Source organism: Microcebus murinus, chromosome 5 (assembly GCF_040939455.1).
Source record: "Microcebus murinus isolate Inina chromosome 5, M.murinus_Inina_mat1.0, whole genome shotgun sequence".
Classification (NCBI taxonomy): domain Eukaryota; kingdom Metazoa; phylum Chordata; class Mammalia; order Primates; family Cheirogaleidae; genus Microcebus; species Microcebus murinus.
In genome coordinates, this window is record NC_134108.1 from 101,196,026 (window position 1) to 101,210,289 (window position 14,264).

Sequence of the window (14,264 nt, forward strand, 5' to 3'; positions counted from 1 at the left end):
TACCATTTTCTATCTTTGTTTCTCCTACTCCATAAAGAGCACTGATATTTAAATCCCAAAGCCCACCCCAGGAATAAAGAAAGAAAATCTTACATCATTTTGGTCTTTTTTCAGTCTCTCCTCTAGTTCCTGGGCTAACTGCAAAAGCCACCATTGTACCTAAAAAAAGTATTGATACTTTGATGTTCATTTAAATACTCTAGGTCTATTATAGAACTAGACAGTGGATTTGTTCAGTTCTCTCCCAAACAAAACTGTGCACCAAAGTTTCCCCCCCATAATCAAGCGATCACCAGATCATAGCAATTTTCTCAGTTCTCTGTCCTGCCTACCTCAAGATTTTCATTTTCTTTTCCTGCTGGCATGCCATCAGGTGAATTTCAGGCATGTTCCAGCTCTGAGAAAAAAGACCCAAACTTGAGGCATAATATCCTACACTTTCCAAGTTTCTACCTACTAAAAAACCAAGAAATTCCACTTTCAACTTCAGTCAGTTCCATTTTATTTCTTTTTAGATGGAAGAAAGAAAAAAAGTAATAAATCACAAGTTAAACTAGTCAATTTTATGTTTTTTATTTATTTATTTATTTATTGAGACAGAGTCTCACTTTGTTGCCCAGGCTAGAGTGAGTGCCGTGGCGTCAGCCTAGCTCACAGCAACCTCAATCTCCTGGGCTCAAGCAATACTACTGCCTCAGCCTCCCGAGTAGCTGGGACTACAGGCATGCGCCACCATGCCCGGCTAATTTTTTTCTATATATATTAGTTGGCCAATTAATTTCTTTGTATTTATAATAGAGATGGGGTCTCGCTCTTGCTCACGCTGGTTTCGAACTCCTGAGCTCAAACGATCCACCCGCCTCAGCCTCCCAGAGAGCTAGGATTACAGGCGTGAGCCACCGCGCCTGGCCTAAACTAGTTAATTTTAAATACAAGAAAGGAACTTCTGTTCTCTTCATACTTTATAAAGGTCCCATCTAATCTATTAAACCTTCCACAGCTACCAAAATCTATCCATTAAGCCCTTTAAAAGAGGCAGTGTTCTGTTAAGAATGCCAGCTTACCTGTTCCCGAGTAGACAGAGCTGTTTTTCCTGGGAAGTTCTTGCTACAGCCAATGGTTTTGGGTAGTTGCCTGGGTTTAACTGGATCATGTTCAATCCCTCGGCACATGGCATATAGCCAAGACCTAATAAAACCAGCAAAGAACTTTAAGGTGGAAGTAAATGATTAATCTGTGAAAACAAAACAAAACATCTATATCATATTATAGTGATATAATCACATTATAGTGATTTTTAGTGAACATAACATCTTAGCACGTGTGAATGATGTACGCATAGTAGTATATACCCAGGCATCAAAATAACAATTCCTATCTATCAACCACCCAGGTACATGAAAAACTACTCTAGAATAGTAGGCCATAATGATCTAATATTTTAAAGCAAGAAGGACCAGTGAAATTACCTCAAAACACAAATGTTAACCTAAAAATAGGTCTGGATTTTACTAGATGCTTTTGTCTATACTTGAACCTAACATCTCCATAAAGGTTATGATTGAAAACATATAATCACTTACCCATTCTTCTCCCCAAAATGACTCTGGAGTTGAGATTCAGTGAACTGGGTCAGTTCACCCATGTATTCTACCCCTAGGATTTCAATGACAGAGGCCCCCAGCTTTCCTCCAAGACTACGGCTGATAACAAAGGAGAAAAAGAACTGATAGATCATATCATAAATATTTAGTTGGCAGCAAACATAGGCATTCTGCTTTTATAAGCAGCTCTCCAAAAGATTCAGGAAAAATGAGAGCATGTAGACTCTAAATTTTTCAGCCTAAGACTATCTGGGAATTCAAATATTCTGAGAGGACCTGAGAAGAAGATTTATAACATAAACAAAAAGTTAAAGATAGTAATTAGCTGTCAAGTCAATGGCTTATAAAAGTTTCAATTGTACAAAACCTACTGTCACATCTGGGGAGTAAAATTCCAAACCCCAAAAAATTCCCTTCCATGACTAAAACTTTACTTAATATGTAACCTAGGCTGGGCATGGTAGCTGACATCCATAATCCTAGCACTTTGGGAGGCTGAAACAGGAGGACTGCTTGAGCCCAGGAGTTCAAGAGTAGCCTGAGAAACATAGCGAGACCCCATCTCTACAAAACATAGAAAAATTAGCTAGGCATGGTTGTGTATACCTATAATCCTAGCTACTAGGGAGGCGTGAGCCCAGGAGTTGGAGGTTGCTATGAGTTTGATGATGCCACTGCACTCTGTGCTCTACCCAGGACAACAGAGCAAGACTCTGTCTCCAAAACAAAACAAAAGAAAAACAATATTATAAGCCCTTGTGAAAGACAGACATTGGTAGGCACAATCTACTTATTTATTTGATTTGGCTTCTTCTCTAATGCCTACTTTGGGAGCAATTCAGCAGCCTTGAACATCCTGATTTGAAATTAGAGAAAAGAAAAGAAGTAAAATTGCTATTTGTTATTTAATAACAGACTTGAATAAAAAGTCTAGAGGGATTGTTAAACATATAGCTAACACTTGGTTCATATTTTAAAATTCAGGATTCAATAACTGCCACAGATAATACAGAACTGAAAGTTCATTAAGAAAAAACTCTCATCACATAGCAGGCAGTGATTAAAAAAAGAGAGAAGAAAAAAAGAAAAGAAAAAGTCTCAATGTGTTTTACAAAATGTTCTGTGTTGCTGCCCTTTTAACTGCCTGGTACCTATTTTTCCTGGCTCCAGTCTTTCATAAAGAATAGATGAAACTACAACCAGAGTGTCTTTACATGGAAATGAGTGAAATTTAAGGTGCTTCCTGAATACTTACATTTTGCGAATGGGCATTTGGCTAAACAGCTGTGGGACTGACCCGTGTGAGACCAGGGTCTGGCGGTTGGGCTTGTTTAGTCCACAAGCCAGTTTTGCTAGGACCTGGAAGCAGAGAAAGTGTAAAAATCTCAATACTATTAATCCACCAAGTTTGTGAATACTGAAACACATACACAAAGCTTAAGGGCTATAAATAATGGCTTCAACATTAAAAATACAAATAAAACCAGAAACTTAAGACATCTCTAAAACTTGGTGTCTCACAACATTCTCAGTGGAAAACATGATACATTATCATTATTCTAATTGTTCTTCCCACATCTCTTCCATTCTTGGTTTTCCTTTAGCCATTTTCTTCCACCGTCTATTCCCTGAGCTCCTCCCACTTCAAGAGGTTTAAAAAGTGGAAGGTGCAGAAGAAACTCAAGTAAGATGCATTTTTCAGGCTGGGGGCGGTGGCTCACGCCTGTAATCCTAGCACTCTGGGAGTCCGAGGCGGGCGGATTGCTTGAGGTCAGGAGTTCGAAACCAGCCTGAGCAAGAGCAAGACCCCGTCTCTACTATAAATAGAAAGAAATTCATTGGCCAACTAAATATAGAAAAAACTTAGCCGGGCATGGTGGCGCATGCCTGTAGTCCCAGCTACTCGGGAGGCTGAGGCAGCAGGATTGCTTGAGCCCAGGAGATTGAGGTTGCTGTGAGCTAGGCTGATGCCACAGCATTCACTCTAGCCTGGGCAACAAAGTGAGACTCTGTCTCAAAAAAAAAAAAAAAAAAAAAAGATGCATTTTTCAGTGTGTCCATATAATAATGCTGAAACAAACTTGCTTTACCCTACCCCATTTACTGCATTTTTTTTCTTTTTTTGAGACAGAGTCTCACTCTGTTGCAGGGGCTAGAGTGCTGTGGCATCAGCCTAGCTCACAGCAACCTCAAACTCCTGGGCTCAAGCAATCCTTCTCCCTCAACCTACCGAGTAGCAGGGACTACAGGCATGAGCCACCATGCCCAGCTAATTTTTTCTATATATTTTTAGTCAGCCAATTAATTTCTTTCTATTTTTAGTAGAGACAGTGTCTCGGCTCTTCTTGCTCAGGCTGGTTTCAAACTCCTGACCTTGAGCCATCCTTGCCTAGGCCTCCCAGAGTGCTAGGATTACAGGCGTACGCCACCGCATCTGGCCATGAGAAGTCTTTTTTTTTGAGACAATGTCTCATTCTGTTGCCTGGGCTATTGTGCAGTGGCATCATCATAGCTCACAGCAACCTCAAACTCCTGGGCTCAAGTGATTCTCCTGCCTCAGCCTCCTGAGGAGCTGGGACTATAGATATGTGTCATCATGCCTGGCTAGTTGTTTTTTGGTTTTGTTTTTTAATTATTTTGTAGAAACAAGGTCTCCTTGTTGCCCAGGCTGGTCTCGAACTCCTGGCCCTAAGTGATCCTCTTGTCTTGGCCTCCCAAAGTTCTAGGATTACAGGTATGAGCCACTGCACGAGCCTCTAGAACTCTTTACAAAGAGTAAAGCACTTCAGTGGTATCATTTTGCAAATTACAATTGATAGGAAAAACATAAATCACTCTTTAAATTCATTAGAGAGATTCTTTTTACTTCTCACCTGAGAATAGAGAGATTCTTTAAAAACTTCTATTAGAGGCCGGACGCGGTGGCTCACGCCTGTAATCCTAGCTCTCTGGGAGGCCGAGCCGGGCGGATCGTTTGAGTTCAGGAGTTCGAAACCAACCTGAGCAAGAGCGAGACCCCGTCTCTACTATAAATAGAAAAATTAATTGGCCAACTAATATATATAGAAAAAATTAGCCGGGCATGGTGGCGCATGCCTGTAGTCCCAGCTACTCGGGAGGCTGAGGCAGGAGGATTGCTTGAGCCCAGGAGTTTGAGGTTGCTGTGAGCTAGGCTGATGCCACGGCACTCACTGTAGCCTGGGCAACAAAGCGAGACTCTGTCTCAAAAAAAAAAAATAAATAAATAAATAAAAATAAAAACTTCTATTAGGCAACATTTCATCTGGTTTAAATTACACTGGGACTGTTGTTTCCTCTCCCTCTATCTAATCAGAAAACAAAACAAAAAATTTTGCTGGGCAGTTTGGCAATTTTCCTCCTACTGGAGGGAAGGGAGAAGTGTCTAATCATTGAGTCTTTGTCAGAAAGAGATGAAGGTCCCAGGTTCTCACTGAACTTTATTCATAATTAATCATAAAGCCATTTATTCTGCTTCTGAATTGTTGAGAATTGTTTGTTCCCTAAATGAAAATAATGGTCCAAATTAATAAAAGTTTACTATTCCATTTCTCTCATTGCTCTCACTAGAAAAGGGGAATAGGCAAACACAAAAAACAACCAGGCAACTCCACATAAGAAAACAATACAAAAGTATTCAGCAAGTGAAAATGAAAGAAATAGGTTAATATATAAAAGTTCAAAGACTAGCCTCCTTTCTTTTTTCTTTTTTTTCAGGAACTTACTCACCTTAGTCAAGCAGCCTCCTTCTATAGATAGTTGAATCATTAAGTAAATACTGTCATCCCTCAGTATCCACAGGGGATTGGGTCCAGGACCTACCCCTAATCCAAACTCTGGGGTTGCTCAAATCCCTTATATAAAATGGTGTAGCATTTGCATATAATCTATGCACATCCTCATGTATACTTTAAATCATCTCTCGATTACTTATAATACCTAATACTGTGCAATGTAAATGCTATGTAAATAGCTGTTATACTGTACTGTTTATTCATTTGTATTATTTCTTATTATTGTTTTATTGGGCTTTTTCCCTCCAAATATTTTTAATCTGTGGTTGGTTGAATCTACACATGTAGAACTTGCAGATATGGAGGGCTGACTATACTTTAAATGTAACTATATAAATAAGCATTTTCTGTAATTTTTCATCCAGCCTTTTAGAAAAGTACATATTTAATGTCAATTGCCATGTTAAAGAATTACTTAAGATTTTATGTGTGCCTCAACATGAATTTTAAGCAGAAACCCCTTTCAAAGTATATGTGTAATAATTTAAATGTCCCACTATCCTTGGTGTATTGAAGATATGGATATTTCTCTTTGAAATCTACTATTGGCCTTTACCTTATTATGTGAGATTCCAGCTGAACACTGAAAACCAGTCTGCTTCTCTATGGCTGCTCTCATTTCCTCCACAATCACTGCTCCCACGGTGAGCTGCAGGTCTGGAGAGGCCATGTCATCGAACTGGAGAGAATGAAGCCATTGAAATAAACCTTCTTTTCGCATCTTCTCTGAAAAAAGTTGAGAGGTCACATTTAGGCATTTTTAAAAATCATTTAATTGTGCTACGTAATGCAGAAATGCTTAGATTTCAGGTACTTTAGATATGCAGGTTTAGAAGACTACACCGCAGCCAGTTTTGAAGATTGCTTACAAGAGAGATCACTTTCTCCTTTAGACCGCTTCCAGAAGCCTCAGCTTCGCACAGGCTAACCCTTTTTACATATTTTCTTTTTTCTTAAGAGATGGGGTCAGACCAGGCCCCGTGGCTCATACCAGCAATACTAGCACTTAGGTAGGTCAAGATGGGAGGATCGCTTGAGGCCAAAATTTCAAGACCAGCCTGAGCATGAGCAAGACCAGTTTCTAGCTCTTGCCTGTAATCCTAGCACTTTGGGAAGCCAATGCCACAGGATCGCTTGAGGACAGGAGTTCGAGACCAGCTTGAGCAAGAGTGAGACCCCGTCTCTACTAAAAATAAACATTAGCCGTGCACAGTGGTGCGTGCCTGTAGTCCACTTGAGCCCAGGAATTTGAGGTTGCAGTGAGCTACAATGATGTCACTGCACTCTAGCCAGGGTGACAAAGTCTCAGAAATAAATAAAATAAAAAAGTAAAGACCAGTTTCTACAAAAAATACAAAAATTATCCGGGTATGGTAGTGTGTGCCTGTAGTCCTAGCTGCTCAGGAGGCTGAGGCAGGAGGATCGTTGGAGCTCAGAAGTTTGAGGTTGTTGTGAGCTATGAAGATACCACTGCTATCTAGCCCAGGCAACAGAGTGAGACCCTGCCTCAAAAAAAAAAAAAAAAAAAAAAGAGAGAGAGAGAGAGAGAGAGATGGGATCTACCTAGGTTGCCAGGATAGACTCAAACTTCTGGGTGCAAGCAATCCTCTTGCCTTAGCTTCCAGAGTAGCTGGGACTACAGGCACACACTATGCCTGCATAAAGCTGAACCTTGTGGTGCTAATATGCAACAAATATTTTGTATTAATGTCATCTTTCATGAGCAATGATTAAAAAATACATTTTCTCTCCATAGTTCTATTGCATTTTCTTCCTTGTACTTCCCCTTGAACATCTCCAAGAATTCTATTGTTATTCAATTAGAAACTATTCAAAATTTAAGTTTTAGGCCGGGCGCTGTGGCTCACGCCTGTAATCCTAGCTCTTGGGAGGCCGAGGCGGGCGGATTGCTCAAGGTCAGGAGTTCAAAACCAGCCTGAGCAAGAGCGAGACCCCGTCTCTACTATAAATAGAAAGAAATTAATTGGCCAACTGATATATATAAAAAATTAGCCGGGCATGGTGGCGCATGCCTGTAGTCCCAGCTACCCGGGAGGCTGAGGCAGAAGGATCACTCGAGCCCAGGAGTTTGAGGTTGCTGTGAGCTAGGCTGACGCCACGGCACTCACTCTAGCCTGGGCAACAAAAGCGAGACTCTGTCTCAAAAAAAAAAAAAAAAAAATTTAAGTTTCAACATAAACTTACATTAGCATTTACATACTTTTAGAGGCTGGTTCCAGTTGAGTAGCTTAAAATCCATTCAGAGGCAGTATAAGATTTATTCTCCTGACAAGCTGTTTTAAGTTAGATGTACCTTTGGACTCAGGGCCTTGAAAATATTTCACTTATGCTGAGTACATGTAAATTTCTCTCTACCCCCAAACTTACTTAAACTCTAATCCTTTATTTCCACCTCCCTACAAAATAACTCTTCTCCAATTTTTCATTATAGTTTCAAGCTGAACATAACTAAAACCAAATTTATATCTCTTCAAAGGTTCTCTTTCCCAACCAACTCCCTATTTCTATTAAAGGTTTAAAATCCAAGTAATATTGGCTTCTTTTCTTTCATTCCCCATTATGCAGCCATTTTGGTCAACAAAGCCCACTTCGAAATATTTCACATATCCATTGCAACTCACTCTATTTTATTCAAGTTTTCTGTATTCTTGACCAAGATTTTTTATTCATGCCTAGACCACTTTACCTCCTAAACTCCCCCCCTCCCTGAATGCATCCTACATGATTCCCTCAACTTAAGTAATACCACTGTTATCCATCTTATCTGCTGTTCAAAACTGCCATTACAATTTCCTGAACATACCATGTTTCTACCTTAAGACATCACTTATTCTGCCTCCCTACTCTTATTTCTTACCTCTGTTCTCCTCTCCTTTGCTTAAATATATCTTACCTATACTTTAGGGCTTATCTCAAATCTCATCTATCATGAAATCCTCTCTTCCAATTATTCTAGCTAATTTGGGGTGCCCCATTAAAGTCCTTTAGCTTACTAGCTTACTAACACCATATGACTACGGGCAAGTTACATAATCCTTTAAGCTTCAGTTTCCTTATCTTCAAACTGCAATTCACAGGATTGCTGTGAGGATTAAAAGATATATCTCTTTAAAAAGCTCCTTGGCACAGTGCCTTATACATATTAAGAATAAATACCACTATGACATCAATCACTTAAAACAATTTATTACCTTTGGGGAACATAAAAATATTAATAATTTTTTATAATTGTGGGTTTTTCCAGAATCTTCTTTTTTTTTTTTTTTGAGATAGTTTTGCTTGCTCTGTCACCTTGGATAGAGTACAGTGGTGTCATCATAGCTCACTGCAACCTCAAACTCCTAGGCTCAACCAATCCTCTTGCCCTAACCTCCTGAGTAGCTGGGACTAGAGGCGCTCAACACAACGCCAAGCAAATTTTTGTATTTTTAGTAGAGACTGGGTATCTCTCTTGCTCAGGCTGGTCTTGAACTCCTGAGCTCAAGTGATCTTCCCACCTCTGCCTGCCACAGTGCTAGGATTACAGGCATAAGCTACTGTACCTGGCCCAAGACTCCTTTTAAGCAGAGCTAAATTTTCTCTGCTTTAGACTTTTTTTTTATCATTACTCTCCTGGATTGAGTAATGTGGCAATCCTCTGTCACCCTATATCCATATGAATTGAACAGGACCACAGAAGATAAGCGCTTTCCCTTGTTTCCCTACAATAACTTTTTTTATACCCCCTTTTTTCTAGTTGATAAGAATAATCAGTGAAACTTTGATTTTTCTTCAATACTTTGAAGTAGACTACAGGGACAAAATTCAGATAGTTTTGGGGCCAGGTAAGGTGGCTCACGCCTGTAATCCTAGTAATCTGGGAGGCCAAGGCCAGAGGATTACTTCAGCTCAAGAGTTCGAGACCAACCTAAGCAAGAGCGAGACCCCCGTCTCTACTTAAAAAAAAGAAAGAAATTAGCTGGGCGTGGTGGCACACACCTATAGTCCCAGCTACACAGGAGTCTGAGGCAGGAGGATCGCTTGAGCCCAGAAGTCTGAGGTTGCTGTGAGCTATGCTGATGCCATGGCATTCTAGCCCCAGCAACAGAGTGAGACTCTGTCTCAAAATAAAAGAAAACAAAAAAATCCATCAGATAATTTTGGTGTTAAATGCCTATGAAAGCTGAGAAAGACTTTTCTTTTCCTGTTGAATTATCTTGGTACCTTTGTGGAAACCAAATGGTCAAAAATAAAATGCAAGGATCTACTTGTATACTTTCTATTCTATACCATTAATCTGTGCCTCTTCTTTTTTTTTCTTTTAAGATACAAGGTCTTGTTCTGTAGTCCAGGCCGGAGTGCAGTGGCAAGATCATAGCTCACTGTAACCTCTACTCCTGGGCTCATGTGATCCTTCAGCCTTAGCCTCCTAAGTAGCTAGGACTACAGGCATGTGCCACCACACTGGATAATCTTATTTTTATTTTGGTATAGACAGGGTCTCCACATGTTGCCCAAGCTAGTCTTGAACTCCTGGGCTCAAGTGATCCTTCTGCCTTCGTCACCCAAAGTGCTAGGATTACAGATGTGAGTTACCATACCTGACCTACTTCATGATTTTTAAATTTCAATTTTCCATTTTAGTATGTAGAATTACTATTAATCCATATTTACTTTGACCCCTGCAACCTTGCTAAAAACTTATTCTAATGTTTTTTGGGAGTAGATTACTTAGGATTTTCTACAAACATGGTCATGTCACTTGTAAAAGAAGGACAGTTCTTCCTTCACATCTGTATACCTTTTATTTCCTCTTCTGTTTGATTATACTGTCTTGAACTTCCAGTACAATGTCTTCTTTTTTTTTTTTTTTTGAGACAAAGTCTCACTTTGTTGCCCAGGCTAGAGTGAGTGCCATGGCATCAGCCTAGCTCACAGCAACCTCAGTCTCCCGGGCTCAGGCGATCCTACTCCCTCAGCCTCCCGAGTAGCTGGGACTACAGGCATGCGCCACCATGCCTGGCTAATTTTTTGTATATATATTTTTAGTTGGTCAATTGATTTCTTTCTATTTTTGGTAGAGATGGGGTCTTGCTCAGGCTGGTTTCGAACTCCTGACCTCAAGCAATCCGCCCGCCTCTGCCTCCCAGAGTGCTAGGATTACAGGCGTAAGCCACCATGCCTGGCAGTACAATGTCTTCAATGCCAACAAGAAGTCTAACTTCGCACAACCTACTTTTTTTTGACAGTTAATTTGTAATTTCTTATACTATTCACAACTATTGCATATAATATGCATTCAGAAGATGTTTAGTATGTGCTTATAAAGAAATGAATTAAGAGCAAGCAAAGGGAAAACAAATGAGTGCTGGAATTTTTTTTTTTTTTGAGACAGAGTCTTGCTTTGTTGCCCAGGCTAGAGTGAGTGCCGTGGCGTCAGCCTAGCTCACAGCAACCTCAAACTCCTGGGCTCAAGCAATCCTCCTGCCTCAGCCTCCCAAGTAGCTGGGACTACAGGCATGCGCCACCATGCCCGGCTAATTTTTTCTATATATATTAGTTGGCCAATTAATTTCTATTTTTGGTAGAGATGGCGTCTCGCTCTTGCTCAGGCTGGTTTTGAACTCCTGACCTTGAGCAATCCACCTGCCTCGGCCTCCAAGAGTGCTAGGCGTGAGCCACCACTGCCCGGCCTGGAAATTTTTTATGTACTTTTTTTTTTTGAGAAAGAGTCTCACTGTGTCACCTTGGGTAGAGTGCAGTGGGCTCATCGCAGCTCACTGCAGCTTCAAACTACTGAGCTCAAGTGATGCTCCTGCCTCAGCCTCTGGAATAACTGGAACTGTAAGCTCTCACCACAATGCTTGGCTAATTTTCTATTTTTATTTATTTTTCTTTCTTTTTGGTAGAGATGGAGTCTCGCTCTTTGTTCAGCTGGTCTCAAACTTCTGAGCTCAAGTGATCCTCTAGCCTTAGCCTCCTAGAGTGCTAGGATTATAGGCGTGAGCCACCGTGCCTGGCCACGCTAGAAATTTTTGAGAATTATTTTAAGTAAACCCTACTACTTAAACTTTCCACATACATAACTTTTTTTTTTAGAGACAGGGTCTCACTTTGTCACCCAGGTTGGAATGCAGTAGTGCCATCATAGCTCACTACAGCCTCAAACTCCTAGACTCGTGCTGGGATTACAGACATGAGCCACTGTGCCAAGCTTTACATAATTATTACAGTACAAAGTTGCAAATGCAGGATGGCTAAACTGGACTGCAGTTAGTCCACTAAGAAGGAAGATGGCAAAGTGGAACAGAAACTTTAGTATCAAAATATTACAAATATCTGGCCTCCCTTCCTATATTTGTAATATGTCACATCTGTGAAAAGTAATTTCTGGAAGATTACATCCATTTAGACCAGCTAATTTCTGTTACCAGTTTTGGCGCAGTTGCACACACCATACAAAAACTTAGGGATATGATATGAAATTATCATTATATACCATTTCCTAGACACTGCATTGTTCTGAACACTATACATAATGTCACTGCATATGAGAGCTTAATATTTAAGTTGCACACACTAAAGCAACATATACATAAGGCACACATAGGAATAGAATTCTTTATAAACATAGGCATATTTTAATAAAAATGTACATAGCTAAGGTAGGTATAGAAGAAAGAGGAGCCTTTCCATTTGAATTAACATTTGCCTGCCAAGGAAGGTATATACTACCATCTTCAGCCAGAGATATCTTCCTACCCTCCCCCAAGAGATGGGATCTCATTATGTTGCCCAGCCTGGAATGCAGTGGCTATTCACAAGTTTGATGCTACTACTGATTGCCACAGGAGTTTTGACCTGCTCTGTTTCCAACCTGGGCTGGCTGACACCTCCTTAGGCAATCTAGTGATCCCCCCACTCCCAGGAGGTCACTATATTGATGCCAAACTTAATGCAGACACCCGACTGGCAGAGCACACTACAGCCCAGAACTCTTGGGCTCAAGCGATCCTCCCTGCCTCAGTCTCCCAAGTAGCTAGGACTACAGGTGCAGCCACCAAGTACAGCACAGCCAGATATACGTATCAAAGCTCTTCAACAATGCTTTGCAGCCGAAATCCACATAATGTATAAGACTAGCTCTAATTTTGAGGTATGTGGGTTTTAGAGTTTGTAAATTTCCTGGAAACTGCATATAAAACTATCTTATGTGTAGACATGTATTTTTATGAGGCAAGCAAGGGACTATATAGCTTTAATAGATTTTCAAAAGAATATATAACCCACAAAAAACTTTAAAGAACCACAGATTCAAAGCATTATAAAAACAATTCCAAATATTTTTTAAAAAGCCATGCAATTAAGATATGGTACACAAAGCTACACCAAAGAAAACTTTCATTATAATTAAATTTCTGACTCTAATTCCAGAACAAAATCTTGACATTTTCATTGTGTGCTATTACTTTGCCTCCTTTATTTTCTTTTTTCCTTTTTTTTTTTTTTTTTTTTTTTTGAGACAAAGTCTCACTTTGTTGCCTGGGCTAGAGTGCCATGGCATCAGCCTAGGTCACAGCAACCTCAAACTCCTGGGCTTAGGCAATCCTCCTGCCTCAGCCTCCCGAGTAGCTGGGACTACAGGCATGCGCCACCACCATGCCCAATTATTTTTTTCTATATGTATTTTTAGTTGTCCAGCTAATTTCTATTTTTAGTAGAGATGGTGTCTTGCTCTTGCTCCGGCTGGTCTCGAACTCCTGACCTTGAGTGATCCTCTGGCCTTGGCCTCCCAGGGTTGGGATTATAGGCGTGAGCCACTGCTCCCAGCCATGCCTCCTTTGTAAGTGGCATATTTTTACTGTCCATTATATTTTCCCCAGAGAACTAAAGGATCTACAGCCTCCAGCTTGAAAAAATCTGTATTATCAGTATCAGAGATTAAAATAATTACTAAGTCCCAAGCCCTCCCAGGCAGTTCTCTGCTACTAGCCTTCAGTAGAAAGCATTAAAGGTATATATAGGCTGGGTGAGGTGGCTCACACCTGTAATCCTAGCACTCGGAGAGGCTGAGGTGGGAGGATTGCTTGAGCTCAAGAGTTTGAGAGTAACCCAAGTAAGAGTGATACCCAGTTTCTACCAAAAAGAAAGGAAAAAAAAAAAAAACCTAGCCAGGTGTTGTGGTGCACACCTGCAGTCCCAGCTACCTGGGAGGCTCAGGCAGGAAGATCACTTAGAGCCCAGGAGTTGGTGGTTGCAGTGAGCTACAACGATGCCACTTATAGTCTACCCAGGGCGCCAGATTGAGACTCTGTCTCAACAAAAACAAATAAGGCAAATGAATTCCCCTACTCACAACCTGCTACCCCTTCATTAAAAAAAAAAAAAAAAAAAGTATATATAACTGTTCAACAGCAAAAGCAAACTTTACATTCTACATCTTATTTAAAACATGGAACCCATGAAAAATTCATCACTGTGACTAGAAATAAGCTAAATTCTCTTGGAGCTTTTTGTGGACAAATCTGTACTCTTTCTGTAAGTAGTAACACAGATTAGTTTTCCCAAGAAGTTAACTTGTTACAGATTTGTGTCCACACAGTTTCCTTTGGTTAATGGCCAACATTCAAAAGTTTTTATTGAAAGAGCTCTTCTAAATAATGTTACAAAATAATAGTTCAAAATTACATGTTACAAATAAAGAGTAGAGATACACTGTTATAAATATAGCCATATGGAAAGCACTAGGAAATGCCTAGGAAAAAGATGGAGACACTGTTGAAAAGCCTCTAGGTGAAGAATTCTTTGCTCTGGGAGACACAACTGAATACTACTTTCATAATATTCA

General features: G+C 40.2%; 1 protein-coding gene across 2 annotated transcripts in view; it reads right to left on the minus strand.

The window, feature by feature from the left end:
* The window catches only part of POLH (DNA polymerase eta), a 33,086-nt gene that overhangs the window by 8,087 nt on the left and 10,735 nt on the right, over positions 1-14,264 (minus strand). For both annotated transcript variants that reach the window (XM_012773081.2, XM_012773083.2), the window contains 5 exons: positions 5,973-6,142; positions 2,860-2,963; positions 1,584-1,703; positions 1,065-1,188; positions 94-159 (listed from right to left, as the gene is read on the minus strand). In XM_012773081.2, the coding sequence (XP_012628535.1) occupies positions 94-159; positions 1,065-1,188; positions 1,584-1,703; positions 2,860-2,963; positions 5,973-6,142 (584 nt within the window). The remainder of the gene's footprint in view (positions 1-93; positions 160-1,064; positions 1,189-1,583; positions 1,704-2,859; positions 2,964-5,972; positions 6,143-14,264) is intronic.